General features: G+C 41.9%; 1 protein-coding gene across 10 annotated transcripts in view; it reads right to left on the bottom strand.

Annotated features, from left to right (window-relative positions):
- ARMC8 (armadillo repeat containing 8) overlaps positions 1–26,287 on the bottom strand; it is a 103,529-nt gene that overhangs the window by 4,608 nt on the left and 72,634 nt on the right. For 7 of the 10 annotated variants that reach the window (XM_061167673.1, XM_061167667.1, XM_061167674.1 and 4 more), the window contains 9 exons: positions 22,356–22,438; positions 21,963–22,044; positions 18,204–18,290; positions 15,841–15,933; positions 13,366–13,515; positions 11,879–11,974; positions 7,662–7,757; positions 3,377–3,449; positions 1,909–2,002 (listed from right to left, as the gene is read on the bottom strand). In XM_061167673.1, coding sequence (XP_061023656.1) covers positions 1,909–2,002; positions 3,377–3,449; positions 7,662–7,757; positions 11,879–11,974; positions 13,366–13,515; positions 15,841–15,933; positions 18,204–18,290; positions 21,963–22,044; positions 22,356–22,438 — 854 coding nt within the window. Of the gene's footprint in view, positions 1–1,908; positions 2,003–3,071; positions 3,242–3,376; positions 3,450–7,661; positions 7,758–11,878; positions 11,975–13,365; positions 13,516–15,840; positions 15,934–18,203; positions 18,291–21,962; positions 22,045–22,355; positions 22,439–26,287 lie in introns of those variants that run through there. The other 3 variants (XR_009697041.1, XM_061167672.1, XM_061167669.1) reach the window with 3 other exon arrangements.

The raw sequence follows: 26,287 nt of genomic DNA, 5'->3' as shown, positions 1-26,287 counted from the left end.
CTGACCTTTTGCTGGACTTTTTTCATTGTCTTCTAAGTGCTGGGGTGGAGGTGGGGTATTCCAGTCCATTGTCCTTAGCCCTTCTGTCTTCTCTCCTCTTGTTTATTCTCCCTAGGTGATTCAGGCAGCTCCATGGTAGATATACCATCCCAATTCATATCTTCAGCCCCTCTCCTCTGAGTCCCATGGACAGCTAATAGCATCCAAAAGCTGTCACACCAAATGACAACTCTTGATTCTCCAAGACTTGATTATCCTTCTCTTCTGTTCTTCTTGGCATCTTGGCAAATGATCATCTTGGTAGACCTCTATTCAGTTGCTCAGGCTAAAACTCTAGGCATTTTTCCTTTCCTCTATTTAACATCCTACATCAAATCCATGAGCAAATCTGTTGGCTCTGCCTTTATATTAAATCTTGAATCCAACCACTTCTCAATACTCCCACCACTAACCCCCCCCCCGCCCCCCGCCCTTCTCACCTAACACAGCTGCAACAGCCTTGACTGGTCTCCCTGCTTCCATTCCTGCTCTACTGCAAACCATTCTCCACAGAGTTACCAGAACCAGCTTCTAAAAATTCACATCAGATACTGTCTCTTCCATTCAAAACCCTCCATGACCTCCTATTAAACTCTGCATAAAAGCCAAAGTTCACACTACAGCCTACAAGGCTCTTACTGCCTCCCTGCATCCACTTCCTCTCACTCTCCCGCCCATTTATTTTTCCCCAGTCCCACTTGTCTTCTTGCTGTTTCTTGAATGCTCAAGCTTATTCCTGCCTCAGGACCTTGAACCCACTGTCCCCTAGTCTGGAATACTATTCTTCTAAACATCTGCTGGACAGACCCTCTTATTTCACCCAGGTCTTAGATCAAATGTCACATCCTTAGAGAGGCTTTTACTGACTAATCTATATGACAAGAAACTTTCTTACTTTCCATCCCCTCATCTTGGTTATACCTTCAGTACCTCTCATTATCTGTGATCACATTACATATTCATTTGCTTATTGTCTGTCTTCTGTACTAGAACGTAAGTTCCATGAGGGCAAGGCCTTCATCAATTTTATTCACCCTTGTATCTTTGAGGGCTGAAGCAATGCCTGGCAGAGGTCAATATTAAAAAAAACAGTACTTGTTGAATGAATGGGAAGTCAGAGGAGAGAGGACTGGGATGGCAAATCTGGTGGAACATAATGTGTAAACACATGAAGATGTGATCCTCTAAGAGGGCACGTGTGACTGGAGCACAGAGTAGACATGGGGACAGGGGAGCATGAGGAAGGCAGGGCCAGACCATGGAGCACTCTGAGACCTGCTCAAGAGTCTGCAGGATGAAAGTGAGCTGGAAAGTGAAGGCTGTATTATAAGAAGTGTTCACAGCCAGGAAAAACATTCTTGGCTATCTAAAGGTTAGAGGGGTCTCAGACTGTGACTCTCACCTCCTCTAGTAAACAGTGAGCTCACTAAGGACAGGGACTCCCTACTGGTCACAGCTGCACCCCCAGCAGCCAGGCTGGGCTGGCACAAGGCAGGCACTTAGTGAGGTTCTAAGCTAATGAATGCTTTTATAACTAGCCCTCATTTCTGCTCTCCAAAAAACCACATGCATTTCTATTCTAAGGATCAAGAGACTGAAAGGGAATGGCCTCAGGATCCTTTCCAGATTCCCATTACGATGTCCCAGGCTCACATTCATTCATAGTGAGATGAAAATCTTTAATAATCTGCCAATTATTGGTTTATCTCTTACTCAGATGTCACACAGTTGGCTCACAGATTACTAAAAAGGGAAGCCAAGAATCTAAAAGACTTTGAGTTTGATCCTGTGGCTTACTAAGCAATTTAAACTTTTTTATCAAAGAATTCAACATACCTCAAAGCAAGGACCTTTAACTTTGATACTCACTTGTCACAAAGGTTTGAATCTGATGACTGACTCAGTTTGTGTAGAATATCTACGATGCCCATGTCTCGTAATTTATCCTGGCGTTCTTGTGAGCCTGAGAGATGAAAGCTAGCAGGTTACTGGGAACATTACCCAGGCCATTGCTCTTTCTAATGTACGGCCAATAGTCTGGAGCCTTACCAGTGTTCTTGCCCCCTCCATCCCCCCAAAACTGGCTCCCCCCAGTGTAACCCAATCTCCTCATGCTGGGATTCTCCAACAGTGTTCTAACTGGTCAACTGGCCTCTTGGACCCTCCTCCCTGGGTTCTGCTGCTGGATCAGTTTCTCCACAGACCACAGGGTCAAGGTCAGAGTCTTCAGCTGGGCACAAGGCCCTGTCGTCAGGCCTCATCTTCATCACTTTTTTTCTGGACAGACTTAGCCAGGCTCTTCCTACTTCAAATCAGTCTCGTTTCCCACCCCTCTCTAGTCCCTCCCACTCTCCTCTGATTTCCCAGCACTTCCTGCTGCCTCTCAGATCATGGCAGCTCCAACTCCACACTGCTTTGTCCTGTCTTCCAACTAGACTAGGACCTCCTTGAGGGCAGCTTGTTTCCCTGGCACCTGGGCTGGCATGTGGTCTCTTGGCCTGCACACTGAATCCAGCTCCTCTTTCTGCTTTGTTCTGGACCCACTGCAAAGTGTAATTCCTCCAGATTCTCTCCTCCTCACTGAGGAGCCCACAGTGACTCTCTCACGCACTGACCTCCCTGAGACTCAGTGAACCAGAATCTCCAGGGGTGGTGCCCGGAAATCTGCATTTCACAAAGTCCCTCAGGTGATGCTCATGCAGCCAATCCAACACTGAGGCCCACTGCACTCCTCGTTACCTTGGCTGTTCATTGGAATCACATGGGGAATTTTAAAAACCCACTTATGCCTGGAGCCCACTCCCAGAGATTCTGATTTAATTGGCTGATGCAAAAATCTCTGGGTGATTCTGATGCACAGTCAAGGCAGAGTGCTATAGAGGCTTCCTCACACACTGGTCGCTTCACCAGGCACAGTATAGTTCTCCCTTCTCACCAACCACCCTCTTCTCCATTAAGCTTACCTGCATGTGGTCCTTCGATGTGCTTCCCCTGCACACAGTGAAGGGGTCAACCCTCCCGCCCACTCTCACCTCTCATCTTCTTCAAGTGCATCTCACCATCCTCCTCCTCAGCTGTCTCAAGGGCAAGGGCTGTCACTTCTCTAGGGTCTCCTCCAATCCCCACGCTCAGTACTCTGGAACAGTGCTGACTCCAAGGTGGGGGCTCAATGTTAGCTAAGCCAGCAGATTCTCATTCATACCTAGGAGACTTTGTTGGGTGCTTAGGGCCCAATGAGTGGTGCCTCTACCCAGGATTTTGGAGCAGCTGATGCTGTCCCTGTTTGACACCTTCCTCTCCATAATTTTTTTCAGAACAAATCTCACCAATCTCTTACCTTCCTCTTCATTCCATACGAGGTTTGATATACAAAACATAGCGGCAAGCTGCAATTTGACATGTGAATGACCCTATTTGATGCAGAAACAGAAAAAAAAAAAAAAAAAAGGAGGTACTCTCATTTGAGGTAATTTTTTGTATCATACCACAGGCTATTCCAATAGCCTAAAAGTCTGAAGCAGGGGCCTCAAATCCAAATGTCTTGAGGGGTACAAAGTTAGTGCTAATGGGTGAACAGGTTGGGCTAAAGACAACAGAGAGTGGTGGGAAATCTGGTACACCAGGGAGTGAGCTTGCCAGGACTCCACACTCAAATTTTAGAGACCCTCTGGCTGGCCAAACAAAACACCTCAAGGGCCACAAGTGCAGTCTGCAAAACTCAACCCATACACACAGGAACACTGGCCTAGGACAAGTCTATGCTTTTGACTATTCTCTGTCTACATCAGGAAGCGTTCAGGGAAAATAAACTAGATGGATGTGCACTTAATATTTATCCCTTTGGCTACTGATTATCTGATTCAAATTGCTCCTGTGTCTCTAGGAACAGCATAAAAAACTTGACTGAGTTTCTACTATTCTTAAGGAGGCTCCTTATTCTTCTAAAACACACTCTCACTTATTTCTCTTCATGTACTGAAAGTACAACCATTTTTGCTGAAGTTATTATTTATCCACATACGGTGCTTTTTCTTAAATGAAAGAGGACCCTAAACATCTTTACAGATGATTTTTTGGCTGCACCATGTGGCATGTGGGATGTTAGTTCCCTGGCCGGAGGTCAAATCTGCACCCTACAGTGGACACATGGAGTCCTTCCCTAGACTGCCAGGGAAGTTCATACAGATGATTTTTCAATTGGCCAATTAAAAAAATAAAGTTCTCATTACATTTAAATAACTCATGCATATCTGGGAAATACCATGACACAATATATGCTCAACAGTTTCTTGAAGGCCGGGACAGACTCTTCTTGCCATGTAAAACTGTATCTGAACTAAGCAGAGACGAAGGACGTGGTTTCCTTCATCAGAATTCTATGGCTGGTGATTCTTTTTCCCTCCTACCTGCCAAGGCTTTTACAGAGCTGTCCAGTTTGGGCTCCATTAAGACAAAACAGAACAAAATGCATCATCTACTCCCAGCATCAGGCCATGAATGAATATTTGTTGAATAAACAAACTTATTTATATTGCAACACTAAGTATTACATCCAGCATTCACTCAGTGAATTTTTTTTGAGAAAACAAATTGCTTGATAGAGAAAACTGAAGGGTGAAGTTTTCACTAATTTTAAGTGAAACATACAGAAAAGATCTCTTTAAAGGAGGCAATACTTTTGCGGAGGAAGAATAAAAAATAGGAAGGTGCCAGGTATACAAAGATCAAGAGGCGCCAAGAAGAAGGGAAAGTTCCTGAAAGGGTTTGCAGTAAGAAGAAATTGTAAAGCTGTGCATATTGAAAAGGAAAAACAGAGTAAAATGAGGAGAAGCAGGCATGGCTAACTGTGGGTCCCTGTAGGCCAGAGTAAGGATGGATTTCACTGAGTTGACAGGAAGCCCTGAAGGATTTAAGCAGTGGAGGGCACCACATCTGATTTACATTTTTAGAAGATCATCCAGGCTGAAGGGATTGGAATGATAGTGCAGAGGTGTCTAGGAGGCTATTATGGTCAATAGGGCACGAGAGGCTGTGGCCTGAACTAGGGTGAGGGTTGTGGTGACAGAAAAAAGTCAACAGCATACAGATTGGTCTTGGGGAAGGGTAACAGGACCTACTGACAAACTGGATTAATGGGGTGAAGGAGCTGGAGAAATCAAGATTGACTCCTAGATGTGAGCAACAGCATAGATGGCAGAGCCACTATACTGAGACAGAAAAGGTCAGGATGGGGAAATTCAGGTTTAGGGGAGATACTTAAGAACTGATTTTTAAGCATCAATGTCAAGAGGCTTCAGACAGCCACATGGAGATGTGGAGGAAGCAGGAGGATATGTGAGTTTGGAGCTCCGAAGAGAGGTCTAGGCTAGAGGTGTACCCCCAGGTGTACCCCCTTGGATCTTGCTCCCCTCATGAAGAAAAGAACCAGCATTTGTAAAACTGTAGACACCATCAGAGTAGCTTCTTGTCAGGGCTTTTGAAGGCCATGCTGTTGTGTTTTGCATTGCTTGGTATCAATGTAAATACTGTAATGACTATAACACTATAATGACAGTGTAAAAACTATAACGCAAAAACTATAATGACTAGTCTATCAGAACTGACTACTGAACTGGGGCCCAGAAACCAAACAAAGAATAGAGATGACAGTAAAAGCCATGGGAGTGGATGAGGTTCCCTAAACCAGTGGTTCTCAACTCTGGTTAAACGTAAGAACTACTTGGGGGACTTTAAAAAAACACTGATGCCCAGGCTACACCCCAGAACTATTAAATCAGAATCTCGTGAGGAAAGAGGCAAAACAACAGTCTTTGCAAGCTCCCTCCACTATGCAACAGAGGTACTGAACCGTCAATCTCAGGACCATATGAGGAAGAGAAGAGAAGAGGGTCCAGGGTTAAGAAGGGAGGCATAATGTTATGGAAGCCAGGGGAAAAGAAGGCTTCCAGGAGGAGGGAACAGCCAGCTGAGTTGAAATCTGCTGTGAGTGAGGTAAGATGAGGAAAGAAAACTAGCGTTGGACTTGGCATCATGGAGTCAGTGGTGACGTTAACCAGAACAGTTTGAGTTGAGCAATGGGGGTGGAGGCCAGAGGAAGAGGACTAGAGAGTGAATGTAGAGGTGAGGAAGGAGGGCGCACATTCAGAAGATGCTCTTGAGAAATCTGGCTCTGAACAGCAGCAGAGAGACAGGTGTCCTTGATGGGTGTGGGAAGTCCAGAGAAACCTTTACGGCGATCCTACGTGGATCTGGTATTGGAAAGGTGGTGGAGTCCCTGGTTGAAGTTGTACTTTCCCATCAAACATTTACCAAGCATAAAGGCTAGGCACTGTACAAGGTGATAGATATACAACTGTACACAGAACTGACACAATCTTTGCCCTCGTGAAGCTTATGCTCAGTAGGTTCACTAACAAACAACTGTAAGGGGTGATAATTGAGCTACATGCTCTGAAGGGAACAGAATGCAGTAACAAAGAATAACCTGTGCAGACAAGAGTCCAGGAGGAAGTGTCAGCTGAGCTAAGATCCAACAGGTGAGAAGGCACCCCATGAAGGAATGGGGAGAAGAATGCTCCGGGCAGAGGGGCGGGCATGTGTGATGGGGCAGTCCTGAGGCAGGGAAGAACATGCATGGCCTCTCTGAAGAACAAAAAGAGGCCACACTAGTGAACAAAGGTATGAGGGGAAAGAAAGGAGCTGGGGGCACAGATGAGCCAGGTCATGTAGGTCTTCACAGACAGCAAAAGGTGGGGGGGAGGATGGATTTTATTCAAGGTGCAGTAGGGAACAACTGAAGGACTTTGGCTTCTATTTCCTTCATAAAACAAAAGGTGAGGTCACCCCCAGGAGTGATGAGGGAGAGAGGAGGTGAGGTCAAAAGAATGAGAAGGTCTAAGAGCCCATTCTTGTGGAGAATGGAGGTCCCAGCGTGCTGGAGAAGCAGAGGGGGACACCAAGCAGTGCAGAGTGCACACGTGGGTGTGAATTTAACAAGAAACCAGTCCGTCTGGTTTTGTGCCTTTCTGTATGGTTGTTAACTCTGCCAGGCAGGCAAAGAGAAGACAGGTTCATCCACAGTTAGGGTTTCTCTAGGGGACACTGACAGAATAAAGAGAGGAAGCATGTCTAACTTCCAGATTTTGGCAAGGGGCAGTTTCTGGTGATGACAAGATCCCGGGTAAGGCTTTGGCAGTACATAGCTGAGGTGTCTACAAGTAGGTAGCAGATTATAATTGAAAGCAAACTGGTCAAAGAACAAGAGCCAGAGGTACCAGAAACTAGAGGGTTCATCTGCACAGGATTGAAGCTTTGAGATGGAAGACAGGATTAGGGGCACTGAGAGAAGGCCAAGGGCCCAAGTTCTTCACTGTGTAAGAAGGGTGCAATCAGATGACAGGGTGAAAAAAGGGGTGACGAGTGGGAACCCCACCCAGTGGTGCAAGCCTCAAGGGCTTGATGGTGTTTCATTTTTCAGGATGGAAGAGGATTTCTGGAATTGGTTACAGAGGAGTCTATTCTTTGTTTAATTTCTGCACAATTTGTTTTGAGCTAGCAGCACTACCCATCCTCACCTTCTAATGTGCAGCTAGTTTAGAGTCATGCAAGGGACAAAGGCCTACCATATAATACTTAATTTTCTGTAGGATGTCATCATTGGTCATAATAAGTTCTTTTGCCGTTGTCCCATCTGCTATGTTGGCTAAGATGCACAGTGTCTGGAAAAGAACAAAGGGCGGGAGGTCAGGAAAGTTCTGAAGTCCCCAGACTTAAGCTCTTTCAAGAACCTGGGCAATTTCCCACCTGCAGTACACGTTCCTGATTCTCACACGTTCCCCTCTAAATGCCCCGATTTCTCATCCCCTAAAGACACTGCCCAAAAAAGTAACCACACCTAAGAAAAGTCTGCCTTAGGTAGACGAGAACCCAAATGTTTCAGAGGCTTCTTTCTGGGCATAAGCCATCACTGTTAGGCAAAGGCAGCCATGGTAATGTTATCACATAAATCAAAGGGAAAATGTAATTGATTATTATTTTCTTGAAAATTTCATTTTTTAAGAGGCACTCTTAGGGTACTAACCCACAAGGTTTCTTCAAAGCGGTAGTCTCTTGGGTAGAAGCTTTGTTAAGTGTTATAACTCCCTCTACCCCTCCTTTCAGATGCCACTTGTTTCCAAGCCCATGACCTTCTGGATAAAGGCCTGACCCTGTCCACTAGCCTCATGAGATGAGGACCTCTTGACTTTTTGGAATCCTACCGGAGGAACAGAAAGGGAAGCAAAATGTGAGCAGGAGCGGGTTGGCCTAATGTGGAGGGTGGAGGGGGCCTGTGCCAGCTGGCACTCTTGAGGACACTGCCCACCCTGGTACTGGAAGAAGAGCCTGCTCTTGTCAGCTGTTACAGCCTCATAGCCAGACCAGCAGGTGGCAGGGATTAAGGTAAAGGTGAAGGGCCTGTGGCAGGGATACTGAGCCAGTGCCAGCCCTAGCAATTCCACAAACACTGGCTGAGCACCTGTAATGTGCCTGAACTCGGCCCACTCCACTGGGCAACAGGCTGACTTAGGAACAGGACACACCCCCAACTCCAAAGGCAAACACACGGTTACATTTCACTGTGGTGCAACTGAGGTGAAAACAGGACTGAGAAAGCACTAAGTCTATCTGTGATGACACGAGGGCAGGGGAGGGTCAGGGAAGGAAGTGACGCCAAGTCCATGAGCACAGTAAGGAATCACTCAGAGAAAAGTGACCAGATGTGGGGATGGGGTCTGAATTCAGATATATTTTCTCCAATTTTAACCTTTTTCTTTGCTAGACTTTAGTTAGTTAAGCTTACAGGTTATAGCTAATTGAGGAGGATGTTTTCTTCCTATGGCCCAAACCCTCAGATATCTTAAAGGGTATATGGTCTTATTTTTCCTGGGTTAACAACACCACAGTGATTAGATTGTTAAGGAGTGAGTACTGAGGTTGTCCCTAGGATACAGGAAACAGAAAATGGACCATTTATGATCCAAGGCCCTGGGGGACTATTATTCCAGGGTGCTTAGATCATAATGAGGAGACTCTGATATGCCCCACAAGTAGGAGAGAGATGACCTGAGGAAGACGTCAGATTTCAGTGACCTGGTACATGGTGAGCCTGTCAGAAGTCTTGACATGCACAACACCCGTGAATTTTTCAGGACTGAGGAGACAGCAAAGGGGAAAAACAGGATTGGACTCTAACTGTGGACAAGAATTTAGACTCACCTAGGGAAGAACTACCTCTCTCTTACCTACTAGGACAAGGGATAAAAGGGAGGATTTCAGGAAACAGCCCTCAGAACAGACTAGGCCAGCAAGACAGGCAAGTGATTCCCCTTCTTGCAGGTTAGAATACACCCACGCATCCTCAGGCTTGTCCAGCGTGGCAGAGTGAGCTACAGTTGTGCTCTCAAGCCCACACACTCCTACTGTGAGTATTCTGATGGAGACAAGAAACCAAATCTTAAAGAGAACTAATTAGTTCTTGGGCCAAGCCAATTTAACACATAAGCTAGGGAGCAGAGATAAAAGCAACACACACAAACATACATGTTTTCATGTGAATGATACAGAGTAATAATTGGCAAATTATGGCCTGTGGGCTGAATACAACTCAACCCAATACCTGTTTTGGTAAATAAAGTTTTACTGGAAGACAGCCACATCTACTTGCTTACATACTGTTTATACCTGATTCCAGGTTACAACACCGCAGTTAAGAAGTTGCTACAGACAAGATCGGGCGTGTTCAGGGTGGTATGGCCATAGAGTAAGCCTACAGCAGCCGGTATTCCCAGGCGGTCTCCCACCCAAGTACTAACCAGGCCCAACCCTGCTTAGCTTCCGAGATCAGAAGAAGTTGCTACAGAGACTGTATGGCCTGCAAACTTAAAATATTTACCTTGCCCTTTGCAGAAACAGTGTGCTAAACCCCTGAAATGGATAATGCAGTTTTAGTATGATGCTGAATAGAAGTGGTTAGAATGGAACACATTTTGTATTCCTGTTTTAAGGACAGATAGATATGTTCACTATCATGATCACATGATTGTTTCATGGCATAGACATATGTCAACTTATCACACTGTATGCTTTAAATATATGTATCTTATTATATATCAATATACACTGGAAGGACTGATGCTGAAGCTGAAACTCCAATACTTTGGCCAGCTCATGCGAAGAGTTGACTCATTGGAAAAGACCCTGATGCTGGGACGGATTGAGGGCAGGAGGAGAAGGGGACGACAGAGAGTGAGATGGCTGGATGGCATCACCGACTCTAGGGACATGAGTCTGAGTAAACTCCGGGAGTTGGTGATGGACAGGAGGCCTGGCATGCTGCGATTCATGGGGTTGCAAAGAGTTGGACATGACTGAGCTACTGAACTGATACCTCAATAAAACAGAAAAAGAGAATGTATCTTTGATTCTTTTGAGAAGAATTAAACTTCTAGCTAAAAAGCAGACAGCTTAAGCCTCCCCATAGTCACCCACACTTCCCATTACCCAAGCCTGTGTGAGTGGGTATCACTGGATTCTGCCGAAACACCTTACTGTTGTTGGTCTTTTCTTTTACCCCCACCCGAATCTTGCCTCACCTTTCTACCTTGCTTCGCTTTTCAAGTTAGTGGAATTCTATCTAGGTGAACTGTCTTTATAGACAAATTTCTATGCTCTCCATGTAGAATAGTTTATTTTGAACACTGCGTCTTCTTTATTGTGTTCTAGAAACAAATCTCATCTACCCTAACTTTAGTGATGCCTACAAGATCATAGTTTTTCTGTGTTCAATTTTTGTTCATCAAAAAACATAGTTGTTCATTACTGAATTTGAATAAGAATCACCAAAAATGTCTGTCTAAAATCACTTTGTCAAATCTATCACCTTTTTTTGCTCACAAATTCCAACAAGGCTCACAAACCCTACTACCCTTGCCTCCTGGACTGCTCTTCTGAAGCCTGATGAATTGCTTTAACTCGGGAACACAGAGGGTAAGGAAGTGGGCCCTGCAGTCAGACTTTGGGTCCAACTCTCCGCAGACGACCTTGGGCAAGTTTCTCCCACACGTGCAAGTGTACAGCTCAATGAACTGTGAAACGAACACACCCACAGAGCCAACATTTAAGTCAGAAAGTTGAACATTACCATTATCTCAGATCTTGTGTTAAAAATATGTGTGCAGGTGACTTTTTCTTATATGACAAAATGTCATATATACTATGTTAAAAAATCTTGTAATAACCTGTAGGAACTAGAGAAAAGTAATTCCCAAACTGTTCCCTAATGAACATACAGCCTCTGTATTTTCATGTCTATCCTAAACTTGCCCTATTGAAACACAACAGAAAGAAGGGGTATGAGATAGAAATAAGGAAGAGGGATGTATGAGAGTAAAGAAATAAAAGATGTCTCCAGCATTAGGGGGTCTTCATCAGGAAGCTGCAGGAATTTGGTTCAGAGCACAATGATATGGAGGGCTAGAAATGTGAATCCTGGGAAAAGGATTCACTCTAGGATGGTCAGAGGTGTCCACCCCCCATAGAGACAGACAGTATGTACAGTGCATGACACAGAAGGTAAAAGTATAGACTCTGGTCATGTCTTCTTCCATTCCAGGAGGAAGAATTCTTGAAAAGAGTTTCAGGGGTGGTTGAGGGTCTTTGCCTTCAGACCCTTCCCATGTCTATAGCATTTCTGAACTCAGCACAGTCTTTTGCAACAGAGTAACTCAGGAGGTTCCTAACTACTATTCCTCTTGGTACTCACACTCAAAAGATACTCCTCAAAAAAAAAGGGAACACATACCTGCTCTTTGACTTCAATGTTATGCTCCCCTTCCAAAATAAGGGTGACGGCTTGCATAATTTGCTTTCCATGAGTACTCATTATTTTATCTATGTGCTGCAAAACAATGGGAAATCCACAATTACCATCTGGAGAACAAAGAAAAAGACAATAGGAAAGAACAGAAGGCTTCCAAAAGTTAAAGAATACAGTGCAGTACACATCTGCTTCAAAGAGAACACCATGAGTATAGGACCAGAGGCCACAGAACCGTGTTTATAAGTATGCTCTTGCTGTTCAGTCATCAAGTTGTGTCCAGCTCTTTGCAACCTCATGGACTGCAGCATGCCAGGCTTCTCTGTCCTCCACTATTTCCCAGTTTGCTCAAATTCAAGTCAATTTACTGCATGCTGCCGATATATTGTGGGTTTTTTTTTTTTAATTAAAAAAAAAAAATTGAAGGTTTGTGGTAACCGTGTGGAGCAAGTCTATCGGTGCCATTTTCCCAACAGCATTATTTTTTAATTAGGGCATGTTAACAATATATTTTCTTCTTAAGACATAATGCTTATTACATGCTTAAGAGACTGTAGTGCAGTGTAAATGTAACTTTTATATGCATTGGGAAATCAAAAAAAATTCTTGTGACTTGTTTTATTGCAGTGGTCTGGAAACCAAAACCAGCGCTATCTCCAAGGTGTGCCTGTATTATGTTGTGAAGCTGTATTTTGCCTTCAATTTTTTGCTGTTGATGACTTCAAGATGAAGATAGCAGAGACTTGGCCTGACAGAACATAGAACTGCGATCACTGAAGATTCTTGAGCCCAAAGATACTAAATAGAAAAGAAGCTAAAAAATGGATGGGGGAGGGGGAGAAGCCAGGGACCTGGAAAATATGGTGTAGATGTACTAATACTCTTTTGGGGCACAAATGTACAGGAAGGACTCAGAACACAAGTGATGCACACCGAAGGGAACCACCCATGTTTCTTTATTTGCCTGAAGGCCACTGACCCTGCTGCTTAGGGAACATTATAGAGAACAGCAAGAAAGACCCCACAACAAGGCTCAGCCTCTCCGGCTCTGACACATGCCCACTGCTCTCTATGCTGATACCTCTAGAGGTCAGTCCAGTCAGTGTGGGCAAGGAGATGGCACTGGGGAGTCTCTCAAGGGACAGCAGCTCAGGCCCCAGAGATAAGTGATTTAGGCAGATGAGAAAACCCATTCTGGCCGGCAAACCAAGTCAGAATAAAGCAACAAAGGCAGGCTCCCATCCAGCACGTAGGACCAAGAGGGAGACAGGACAGGCAGTGCAGGATTGGAAGCCACATGGTGAAGCAGCTCCAGAACACCTAGGAAGGCGACAGGTCTAAATATCAACTCCTGGCCTCTCTGGCAAGGGGCAATCCTTGGATCATAACTCCTGGGAGCAGAGAGGCAGGGCAGTGCTCTATAATGTATATGCCAGGCTAGTTAATCTGGAAGCTGGGGTGATTTTACTTACAGGGCGAGTAGAGAGTAGGTTTCTAAGAAGTCCCAATGTCTTCATCAGCACATTCAAGTCTGAATCTGATAATAACCGGAAGAGCTGTTCAGTACTCAAGCTTCGCAAAATATCTGCTTTTATTTTTTGTTCAGCCTGAAATGCCATATTCTGGAAAGATTAAAGAAGTTTCAAGAATCACGTCTACATTTGCTTTATTAAATTATATTTTAATAGTAATTCTCATAATTTTCGAAGTATAAACAGAATCTGCAGAACATCCTTAAGGATAAGCCACATTGTTTTTCTAATTCCTGTTAATCACATATAATTCTGTCTGTCAAGAGAAAAGTTAACTGTCACTCCTATACATACTCCTCAATGAGAAATATGACCACTTTCTGACATGGCATTTTCATGTCTTAAGATTTCTCAAATAAATAACAAAATCTACTATTATAATTTTTAAAATTTCATTTATTTAGTTCAATTTATTTAAAGTAAAAAAAAAACAAACAAAAAAAACAGTTCACCCATTTCTCCCATCCCCACCCTCACCTCTGGAACCACCAATCTGTTCTCTGTATCTATGAGCTTGGTTATTATTTTCGAGAATACCCTTCTGGCTATCAAGTTGCTTTCTGTGCACCTCAATAACAAAATGACTTCTAACAACTATACTGTGACAAGTACTTTGAGAAACACTTAAAGCTACTCCTCTATTATGCATGAAAATAAACAGTGGGTTTTGTTAACTTTACTGGCACAAACTACCTACTGCATTCACAGTTCTCTGTTAGTGCTGTTACGGTTGGCCATACCATGCAGGAGGTTCTCGGGGGTGGAGATGTACCCAAGACCAGCAGCCCCAGATGGCCAGGAGCTATTTTGCTCCTTTTTCTCCTTTCTGGACATATTATAGCTTACCCTAGCTTAACCTGAAACTATTAACAACATGTCTGAAGGGAAAAAAAAAAAAAAGGCAAATTCCAAATAATTCATAAATCAACTTCTGGTTTAAAAATCTCTTGTAAACTACAGACTTACTATAATGTGGTTATTGCCCTCCAGGAACTTTTTGAAATTAAGGATCTAAGACATATGAAAGATGAAATTCCAAATACAGGTAACATGTCAGAGCAAAAAGAGTACTGGGTTGGGTGTCAAGAAACCCAGGCCAAAGAGAATTCCAAGGTTTTATATTCTGTGAACGAGAACCTAATAGCTGGTAATAAGGAGATTGATGAGAATAAGACAGTTAATATGAATTTGAAGACTGGGGTAAGTTTAGTTTTCAGCATTAAAACCGTACTTGTTACAGAGCCCTCAAATGAAGTCCCGTTAGCCACTGAAGTGACGACCTGGGAAACAGGGAACAATCCTTTCTGGATGTGCACATTCCAAAGCAACCTCTCCTGTGAGGGGAGCTGAAACCCTGAGAGTAGATGGAGCTCCTGAAACTACAGTGTAAAGGAAAGTGGAAACTGGGAAATGAAACTTGTGGGAATGTCTCCTGAGAAAAGCTTGAAAAGGAAGCTGAGTACAAAGTGAGGGGGAAAAAATTCCTGGGAAAGAGTTTCAAGAAAGAGAAGTCCAAAAGCTGTTAAGAAGAAAACTGAATCTGATATACTCAGTGCTTTCCTGAAAGATGATTATTTCCATTCCAAAATTTGGGTGAAAAGACAGCAGACACGGCACAGTACCAGAGGATGAACACAGGCCGGGGACAGGCCCAGAACCCATTTCTAGCATGTATTAGCTGTGAGGCCTTAGATGATTCGTTTACCCTCTAAATTCCATTTTCCCAATTGCAAGGTGGATCTATACCAATACAATGTAAAATAAAAATTACAGATAGTAAGTATAAACTCTTAGCTTAGTTTCTGGAATATTGGATTGAATTATAACTGCTATAATTATGTTTAAAAAATTCATGTAGAATTATGCTTTATTTTCAATTTCAATAGATTTTATTTTAAAAAATTTTTAAGGAAAAATGGTTCTCTGGCTTCATAGTTACATAGTTTTAGAATTCAGATTATTACAAGTTATTCACTAGAAACTGCTATGAAATTATCGAGCATGTATACCCTAACTCTGTTACCTTGGGCAAGTTGTTCAACCACTCTGTGCTTAGTTTTATCATCTGTAAAATACGTATTCTCTAGCTTACTTCACCAAGACGTTTTAAAGGAGACACAAAACCACCCTGTAAAGTACGTAGCTCTACACAGATATCAATGAGTTCATGATGAGGAAAACTTTTTCCCCAAAATTCTACTTTTCTTAATAAATAGGAGAACCAAGGAACACAGTGGCCAAGCAACTTGCTTATATTCGAATCTGAAAGGTGAATGAAATCTTTTAGGTCCTAAGTCTTTAGAAAACTGAGCCAAAAGAGTTAAGATTTTTAAAAAAGAAAATTTCAGACATTTCAAATAACACATTCTTCAGTTTTAACTTCAGTAACTGCTTTCTCCTCTTTGTGAAACATACCATTAAAGCCCAAATTCCATTCACTCGTAAAGCAGGATTTTCACTTTGGGTTAGTCCACAAAGTAGCTCTACAGCTCCTGACTCTAAAATTGGCTGTGATTGGAAAGGAGAAAAAACAGTTTTAAAGTCAGGTTTGTAAATGAAGTGTATATAATACACACAGCCTGGCACTCTGCCTATGATTTCTTTCCTCCTCTTACCAATTCCAAGCAACCTTCACAAGGCAGGGAGCTAGATGGCCACAAAAATCACTTTGAGAAGGGCAAGTGTAGGGACAATGACTCTCTCACAGATCCAAAAGCTAAAGTAAAGCCTGTTGTCTTTTTCCCTGTAGTCCTGAAAGACTCAGGAGATATCCTACTTCGGTGTACATTCACTCCTGCCCTTATGATCCGTTACCCAGTCCCACACTCTCCCCACGCTCCTGAGACAGCCACTCTCCACTCTGTGCAGCATGTGTCCCAGTATTCTTCACAAACTGTGACTATGAAGTGACATGGCTGGTTTAGAACAGAACTAACTTCCTTCCAAACTGCTACTCTTATTAATCAATGTGCTGCAGAATTCAGCTTCTGAAACTACTTTCGGGACTACCTATCAATCATACAAGCAAAATAGTCTTGTACTTTTATAGTCAAGTACAGGTATAAATATTTAGCCAAATATTTTAGGTATTAAATGTGATACCTAAAATAGCATGTATTAGTCTGGCAATTTGCTTTATTTATGATACTTGGCTGAAAATAGGTTTTGATAGTTTCTAAAAAATTCAAACCTTAGAGGACTGATTTACCATCACCAACGAATACTTAAAAGGTCTATTTTTGAAGTGGGTTCTAGAAATGTCTTAAGCAATTCAGACTTGCATACTAAGACAAAGGTCAGTGCCTTTCAAGATGACATTTTTGAAGAAAGATAAACTTTACTAGTACAAACTGTACAGTTTCAAAAAACTTTTTATTTTAAAATAAGTTTAAACTTATAAGGTAGCAAGACCAATTTAAGGAACTTCCATATATTCTTTTCCCAGACTCACCTATCTTTAACATGTTGCCATATTTATCATTGTATCTCGCATTCTATACACCCATATCCACATTATTTATCCTTTTTCTGAACCATTTAAAAGTAGAATGAAAACATCATGCCACTTTACCCTGAATACCTCAATGAGTATGTCCTAAGAACAAGGATATTCTCTTAGATAACCACAGAGCAGTTACCAAATTCAAAGAAACTGACAGTAAAACAATACCTTTATTGAAACTATAGTCCATATTCCAATTGTGTCAACTAGCCCAATTAATGCTTATACCATTTCCTTCCCTTCCAGTTAAGAATCCAGTTTATTTTTAATACTAAAAAATCAATCATATTAATGACTCTACCCCAGAGCCCATCTACCTTCCTTTCTAGCTAGACCCTAAATATTCTGAAGGTAGCTGTTCAGGATGATTAAAAGTGTCACACTGACTGCAACCACATCATCCTCAGCAGAGACAGGCACTCTGGTGTCCTATCCTGCCTCTCCTTCCTTCAGAACAACTACCAGTCTCTCCCACTTTGTCCTAAGATTTCTACTTGCTGAATGATGGTCTCTGAACCTCCACCTCATTACTAATGTCTTCCTAAATACCAGTCCAAAGCTTGAAGTATTACAGTGCAGGAAAGAAATTCACCAAAATGGGACACTAAATGCACTTAATAACGGATGGTGTCCAAACCTAGTTCATGATTAGGCAGATCAGAGATATTGCAACACTGTAAAACTAATTCTATCAGGTAACCTCTTCCCTTTATTAAAGCTGATTTCCACTTTTTATTTCCATTTTCTCTACCATAAAAACAATGCATGCACAAACAATTTATAAAATGCATATAAGGGGGGAAAAAAATCCCAAATGTAAACCCTCCCTAAGTAAGTACCATTAACATTAAAAATACTTTTCAAAATAAAGCTTTAAAAAAAAAAGATTACTTTTCAGTGCCAGCAGTTATCTCCTTACAACGATATGTAATCTTGGTTTACAAAATTGGGTCTTAATTTATTCTTTAATAAATATAATTTGAAAATAGTCTATGACTTGTGTATTTTCTACATTTACAATTTTAGACAGTTCAGATTGACTATAAGCTATAATATCTTTAAAATAAACTGTATATGCCAGGCAGAGAAGGGATAACAGGGAATGACAACTATATTTTAAAATTAATTTAATCCCCCCTCAACATCCAACATCCAAACAATTCAGAAGTAGTTTTAAACCCCAATCCTCAAATTTTTATGTCAACTACTGTGAAAATTATTTAACTAAGCTCTAGACTGGGCGGAAGTCATCTAGGAAGAGAAAATCAACACTAACCTCTTTGCTTGGAGAAAATTCAAGAAGAAGATTACATAGCATGGATGATGCTACTACTAGGATTTCATCTGGTGCATTTTGTAAAACCTACGGAATTAAAAAAAAAAGGATACTATTAATAGCTTGCAATCATGCAGGTGAGATCATTAGAATAAATGAGAACAAAAACAATTTATCTTTTAATCTGATTTCTCATCTTGGAGAGAGAGGAAAGAGCCACCTGACACTGACTGAGTGAGACTTTGCCTAGTGCTGTCATTATGACTGACTAAGGCCCTCAGGTCTGTCTTGCTGGAGAACTACAGCTCACCGCTGCACAGAAAAGCAGACAGACACAAGTCAGGGATGGGGTGCTCTATGTAAAAAGTTTGAAGGCCAGAGAACTGCTCTGAGGCAAGTTAACCCAATTGATTCTACCACATCAGGCACTTATGAAACCACAGAACTGCCCGAGGGCCTGAGCCTTTCCATTGCTTCTGGAAGGACCCGACTGAACAGCAATGTAGACAGGTCAAACTATGACACAGGAAGAGCAAGGTGAAGGACTGGTCCTCAGGACTGGAGTCACGCAGTCCTGGCTCCAACCGTCACTCCTCCAGCTACCAGACGTGTGAACGTAAGCACATTTTCCAACCTCTCTGAGACCTCACATTGAAGAAAACAACACTTCCTGGATGGGAATATTTAAGATTAAATGTCATTTGCTGAACAATAAGGGAAGTGGCATAGCATGGAAACGAGAACGCAGAATGCCTGAGTGCAAATTTCAATTCAATTACTTAATAAGTTTATGAACTTCTTGCCTGTAAAATGGGATAATAACAGAGTCTGCTTCAGGGATTTGTATGAAAATTAACATATAAAAGGATTTTAGAGCAGTAACTATCACACAGTAATGGTTATACATAAGTAAGGTTTTAAAAAAGGTAACTCCTTGCCATAATTGCTATCAGGCACAATATCAGACTCATATAAGTTATACAGCAAACTATAATGGACTCTTGCTGAACTAAGAGAAGACAACACAGCATGATGACAAAGGTTAATTGCCATTAGCTATTATCAGAACCCCTTCCTTCTAGATTCAAAGAGAGAAGGCTTCGTAAGCACCACTTCAAAGAAATCCTTTGCACTTGGAATCAGACCAGGATCAGGCTTATGACCCCAAAAGGAATCCTAGGAGTTCTAGTTACACAAAATGGAAATGGATCATTAAAAAAAAAAATTCAGAGAGTTAAATGATTATCTGCTCTCTGCAGCTAAATCAAGTCTGAAGTTCCCATGTTAAGAACAAACAAGAATTACAAAATCAAAGCAATTCTCCTAAAATACTGTGTTTTAACTCTCCTGTGAGTTGTTAGCTGGGTGATAAAGATCAAATCTCATATACTATGCTGGCCAATCTCTGTGTTCGCCATAATCTACTCTAAGACCCTGTTCACCCTTCCCTTCCCTTGTCATGTCCTTCCTACATCTCTATCCATGCTTTAAGGTCATCTTATTCCAGAAGCCTTCCTGAAACCCTTCCAAAAAGAATTCATTCTATCTTCCTAAGTGTCCACTGCTACTGTCTGTGATCTTTCTTAGGGCCCGTATTACAGTCCACTACTCAAAGTCCCTGGCACTCTCCTTTCCTACTTACAAACTAAAGCGTTTTGAAAGAATAATCTATAATAATATCTATAGTTTAATTTATCCAGGCCTAAGAGGCACTGCACAGAGTAGGTACTCAAAGGATGCTTATGAATGAAGAGAAATAATGATTTTCCAAAATTATACTACTTAGAATGATTGGTTGAAATAAGTGAGCACCAAACAAGGCTTTAAAAAGTTGCTTTGTTTCTGGTCTATGTGTTCAGGAATTTACAATAATATGAATGCAGGGTAGTGTATTTTAGGAAGAGGGGACATTCTGTGTCTTGTTAAGAAAAAAAATGACTTTCAAAATGTGTATTTTTTTAAAAAGAACCATTAATAAATAGTTACTACTTGTTTTACATAGTTGCTTTACTTTTATGATTCATTTTAAAAAATACTATTTGTTTTACAGAGATTCATGTGCTTTTACCAAGTTTTATTCTCAAATTAGATAACACTAAATGATAAAACAGAAGAGATGCTAGAAAAATTCAAGAAATTCTTGAAAGCATTTACTCAGTACAGTATCATATATAACACATGAAATTTAGAGGCTGACATCCAACACTGACCAAACAGAATTTCACCAAAACAAGAACAAAAAATAATCCACAAATGAAAGTTTTAGTTAAAATTGAATGCCTACTCTCCTATAGTTGGCTAATCAACACGTAAAAACACAGACAAGAAAAAGGAGGAAAAGAATCAATAGACATGCAAGCAATCTCTGAACTAAGAAAAACCTAAAAAAAGTACCTGAAATAAATCACTCATTTACTTTCAGGCTTTTAATACTATACGTTAAATGTGCAACACAGTAACAATTCGATGGTAATTACACCCACATGTACCCAAGTGCACAAATCCTTTTAGACTGCTCACCCAACTTGTGCCCAGGCAGAACTAGTCAGAAACCACATGTTGCTCCATTTCTGATTCATATGATAGAGGGGTACTGAGCTAAGCAATCAGAAAATGGCTCCAGAGAAAATATCTGGAAGTTATTTTGGGAAATAGGAAAGCACTTTAAAAAAAAGTCTTGAATGGACAGAATCAATAAACTAAGATTAAGTTGCTACAAAAAAGGTGCAATCTAAGAACAAGAAAGAGTGGCAACAGTGAAACCCCTTTCCTGGGGAGAGCACTGGTCCTACCCTTCCAGCTGGTGCCCACCGTGCGCCCTCCACCACCCTCACACACCACGTGTAATGCTCCTGCTCTTCAGGCTGTTCCTCTCGAGGAAATCCTCCTGCCTTCCTTCTGCCAACAAAGTCACTTTATAATCTGACAGAAGCCTCGCCCGGCTATTCTGACTAAGTCTACCACACAGAAGCCTCTACTGGAACCGAGGCTTTAAGCTGAGGGCAAGAGCTCTGGAGTACAAATTTTTGGTAGACTTACTGTGCCCAGAGGCTTTCACAGTAGGTGCTAAAAAGCAAAACAAAAAGCCAAAAACTTAGACCAAAAAAATCCGCAGATCAAACGCAAAGTATACAGTTGCTTTAAAAAAAAAAAGAAAAAAGATACTGAGACCACAGTGACCTGTGGTTCTGTAATGTATGAGAGATAACATTATTAGCAGAAACCTGATGCATATTCTAAGTCTCAATTCAGATAATTCTTTGACCTAAACCATCCCTTTTTTGTGTGTGTACCCTCAAAGGAAAGACCCTTAGGTCTCAACAAAGAAGTCTTTCTGGAGTGGAGAGGCAGGAAGTGTAACAACTTTTAAAAAATATTAAGGGAGGGCCAAAAGACTAAGAACAGGTTATATCTGTAAATGGCTGATTCCTTTCTTTTTTATAAGTAAAAATCACAAAGATGACTCTGGATATAAGTCTAAAGTGTAATACTAGTCACAAAGGGAGATCAGATGAGTAACTGAAGTTTTATTTAATGGAAGAAAGCCAGCTGCCTACTTCCCTTGTCACACATGAGATGCTGACCTCAGAAACACAGTCCACATGTTCTAAAGAGGCTTAGAACATCAGATCTGAGGAGATAAATGTTCACAACGCTTTAACATAAAAATCAGACACACTCCTAGATTAGGGAGAGCCGTCAGCTACCATGCCCACTAATGGCTCTTCGGGAATAGGTGTGGACTTGATGTTTTCTTACCTTCATTAAAGGTTTCCACACAGCATGATCCTGGAAACTGGTTCGAAGCTGCTGCACAGATCTAGATAAACTGTGCAAACATCTACAAAGAATAATCAAAATTAGCTTCACAAGAAGCCAAAACTTTTCCTTTTAAAACACACTGCTGGGCATTCCACAATTACTAATACACATTTCAAGTTTATCTACACACATCGTTAATTCAACTACTTCAGGACTTCATGGGCTTTTCAAGCTAACTTCTTTGTTAAATAGTGTTACACACCGTATGGATTCACCTGAGAATACTGTCAAGTAACATTTGGATTCTGTGCTTACTCGGTGAAGATCCGGAAAGGAAACAGGTTAAACACATGGCAAAGGGTTTTTATTCAGGCCATTTAAAGCTCATACCTGACGGCAGCTAACCGCACCTTGACACTAGACTCAGACAAGCCAGTCACAATTCGGTCCATCATATTTTCAGTCTCAATGATCTGGAGAAAAAGGTTAATGCTGCATAAATAACAACACGAAGATGACAAATTTCACCGCTTGTAAATGCAAGTATGTTAATGTCCATTTTACGTTTAATGTTGTTTTTAGCAAGAGTTTTGGCCTCTGGAACAATCACTTTGCAGCGGGGGCAGACAGCTGATCAGAAAGGTGGGACTACCCCACCAAGGAACTGCCAGGCAGAATGGTAGGCGTAAGGGGCAGATTATGTTTTCTTTATTTTTAAAGACACTTAAAACAATAATTACATGTGAAAAATATTGTGACGGTGTTGCATAAATAGTTTTGAGAAAAAGCAAGATATAACTACACTACCATTGGGCAGGTTCCTGCCAGAGTGAGTTTCTCGAAAAATCATAGTCCACACTCAGTCTTTAAGAAATCTGTGGGTTTTTTGACAGAGCCACCCTGTGGCCACTCTCTCACCAAGCAAACTGAAACTACGCTAAATATTTAGAAAAGTAATCTTTGCCAACTTTCATTGTAACACCAAGTCCTGCTACTTGTAATCATTACAGTCATGAAGTTTTATTATTTTTTAAATTTAGAAAAAAGACAGCCTATGATTTTCCATCAAGGAACAATGTAGAGGCACAAAATAGTATGTGGAAGAAATTAATTTGTGTGGTCCTGTGGAAAAACAGCATATTAGAAAAAGAGCTACTGCAATCACAACACAAATATTAACAAAAACAACCAATATTTGTTGAGCACTTCTATGTGGCAGGCATTGTGCTAATAAGCATGTTACATGCTGAGAATTTAGCCTTTTGCAGGCGTTATTATTCCCCATCAGCAGCACATTAGGAGACTGAGGAGTCTAGATAATTCAGAGTTTGCCTAGGATCACAGAGCTGAGACAGGAATCCAGGCATCAGACTCGGGAGTCCTCAGGCGCAGCCACACTTGTAATACTGCCGTGGTTAGAGAAGGGGCGGGTCTGTGCTCATCAGGTAGCTCCCCGTGCGGGCAAGACAACTGAAGTCATTATTTTCACCCGGGAGAACACCTGGTTGGGGAAACATGTACAAAGATCACCTGTGGAGTTTAACAAATTCCCAGGCCAATTAAATCAGATTCTCTGTGCTGGGCCAGGCACCCGTATGTTTTTAAAAAGCTCCTCAGTTAGAGTCCAGTGTGCAGCGAGGTTGAGGGTCACTGACCCAGACTAAAATGAGAGGTGTTAGAAGCCTGACCTCAGAACAGGAGAGGATGGGAAATCTCAGAATGTTCAAGCCAAACGGGAAGAGGAGAAAACAGAATTGAAATGAACGGTGCCTGGGAGAGAGACCATCAACTATTAAAAACAGGCAACCACACTGCAGTCATAGGGCAGGAGGAATGTTCATTTAAAAAAGAAAAAAGGGGAAAAAAAAGTAATGATTTGCAGGTTCCAAAGTGGTTGATGAAAACTTACATGTTGATCTATTTCTCACCCTAGACCAAACCTCATCTCATCCTTACCTCTGTGCACATCTGCCCTCTGTCCTCACTGTCATCTCCAGCCCCTGAACACCACCCTTCTCACTGTCTACTGATCAACCTGACCCTCATACATCTTCTCTTTGACCTGGATGTCATGCTCAGATACTCCATATAGTAGACTCCTTTCCACTGTCCTCCCACCACTCAGTCCTGCTTCAGATCCCAAAATGCTGACTATTTACAATTGCTAGGACATGGAAGCAACCTAGATGTTCACAGAAAGATGAATGGATAAAGAAGATATGGTACATATAGACAATGGAATATTACTCAGCCATAAAAGGGAATACATCTGAGTCTGTGGTAGTGAGGTGGATGAACCTAGAGCCTGTTATACAGACTGAAGTAAATCAGAAAGACAAAAACAAATATTGTATATTAACACATAAATATGGAATCTAGAAAAATGGTACTGATGAAAACTATTCACAGGGAAGCAACAGAGATGCAGATGTAGAGAAGAGACTTGCGGACCCAGCGAGGAAAGGAGCAGGTGGGATGAATGGAAAAGTAACATTGACATGTATGTTCTATTATGTGTAAAACAGATAACGAGTGGGAAGCTGTTGCATAGCACAGGGACCCCAGTCTGGCACTATGTGATGACTGAGAGGGGGAGGAGAGAGAGGCTCAGGAGGGAGGCGACTTACGCACGGCCGATTCTTGTTGTTGTATGGCAGAAACCAACACAACATTGTAAAGCAATTTTCCTCCAATTTACAAAAACAAAAAACAAAACCCTGCTGATATTAGAATAGAAAAACCACCAACCCTGCCTGCCTGGTCCCAGGGCATGCCACCCTGCTCACTGTGGGCCCACGAGCCTCGCACTCCGCTGCAGGAGACACCACTTTTCTCATGATGTTTATCTCCTCCTTCTAGGGCTTCTTATCTCCCTCACACCCTCAGTCCCTCTGCGCCCACCTCATTCTCCAGCGACGTTGCTTTCTTTCTGGGACACAAGTTGCCTCAACTTCCCTCTTCTCATTAACATGTCTCCATACTTTTCTTCACTCCTGTTGAGGCTGGGTACTTTCAGCTCAAAGCCCTTCTTGCTTCTCCACTCCTCTTCTTGAATTTTTACTCTGCCCTACCCCACTGAGTCATCTTCCTCAGTCTGCCCCACTTCCCATTCCCACTTCTATTTAAAAGACGTAAGTGCCCAAACTTTTTTTTTTCTTTTTTCTTTTGCTCTCCCTCCCCGCCCGTGCCCAAACTTTAGACCTTTCACCCCTTCCCTTCCTTAAATGGACATGCATCCCAAAGCTCGGCTCATCCTCACTCTACATAAATGAAAAGGTTGTGACTTTGAAATCAGCTCGCTATGGATACTTCTTTTTCCCGAACTCTAGCTTCATATTCCCAACTGCCTGCTCAATGCAAACTTAAGTTCCATGAAGTCTAACCCATTATGTCCCATGCTGAGTTTATCTTCCCTCCTAAATGCGCTCTTTCTCCATGTCTGTCTGTCTGTCACTCTGTTAAGGTTGTTACTATTCTCCTGATCACCCAGGCACTACATTTGTTAATGCTGACTCCATCTCTTACTGAGCACCCAATCAAGTGATTTTGCACTCTACACCTTTTATTCATTCTCTTACTAATCTCACTCCAATAAACTTGTTAGGACCTTATTACTATCTCTTTGGGATTACAGTCTTTCCCAAGTTATCTAATCTTCTGTGCTACAGCAACTGTCAAAGACTGCTTGACTGACAGGTTTCTTCAATCAAGCACTAGCCATTGTTCTTGAGAAAGGCAAGGCCAAACCAGGACCTTCGGCACGGGAAGGAAATTAAAAGTTGAGGCAAAAGTCTCGGGCACTGAGTAGCTAGATGCAGAAGTCTGAAAGCTCCTTCTCCATGACTTGGGAAATAATTCCTACTTAAGAATAAGAAGGGTATGACAAAACCCACTGAAATGTTGTGAAGTAATTAGCCTCCAACTAAAAAAAAAAAAAAAAAAGAATAAGAAGGGATAGCTTGGGAGAAACAGTTCCCTGTATTCATTCAGTGTAACCACATTACCAGAAAATAAAGTGTTGAGGGCTAGGGAAGGCGCAGGGACAGGGACACCTGATTACGCTCCAAGAACTGAGAAATACTATTAGACTGGCTCTGGTGCTTAAGAAACCTGGGCACAGTAAATACAGACTTGTGAGAGGCTCCTGGACAACATTTACCAGCCGCATCCCACCAAAGATGTAAATCTGCCAAGGCACAGGACAGGTGTAGCAATCACGTAGACATACAGATCCATTCCTGCGTCTGAGCAACTTGCTTGACCTCTCTGGGCCTTCAGTAAAACAAGGGGATACAGCAATAATTATCTTACCTCCAATTCTT

This window comes from Dama dama, chromosome 19 (genome assembly GCF_033118175.1).
Source record: "Dama dama isolate Ldn47 chromosome 19, ASM3311817v1, whole genome shotgun sequence".
Classification (NCBI taxonomy): Eukaryota; Metazoa; Chordata; class Mammalia; order Artiodactyla; family Cervidae; genus Dama; species Dama dama.
This window is presented reverse-complemented; position numbering and strand designations above follow the sequence as displayed.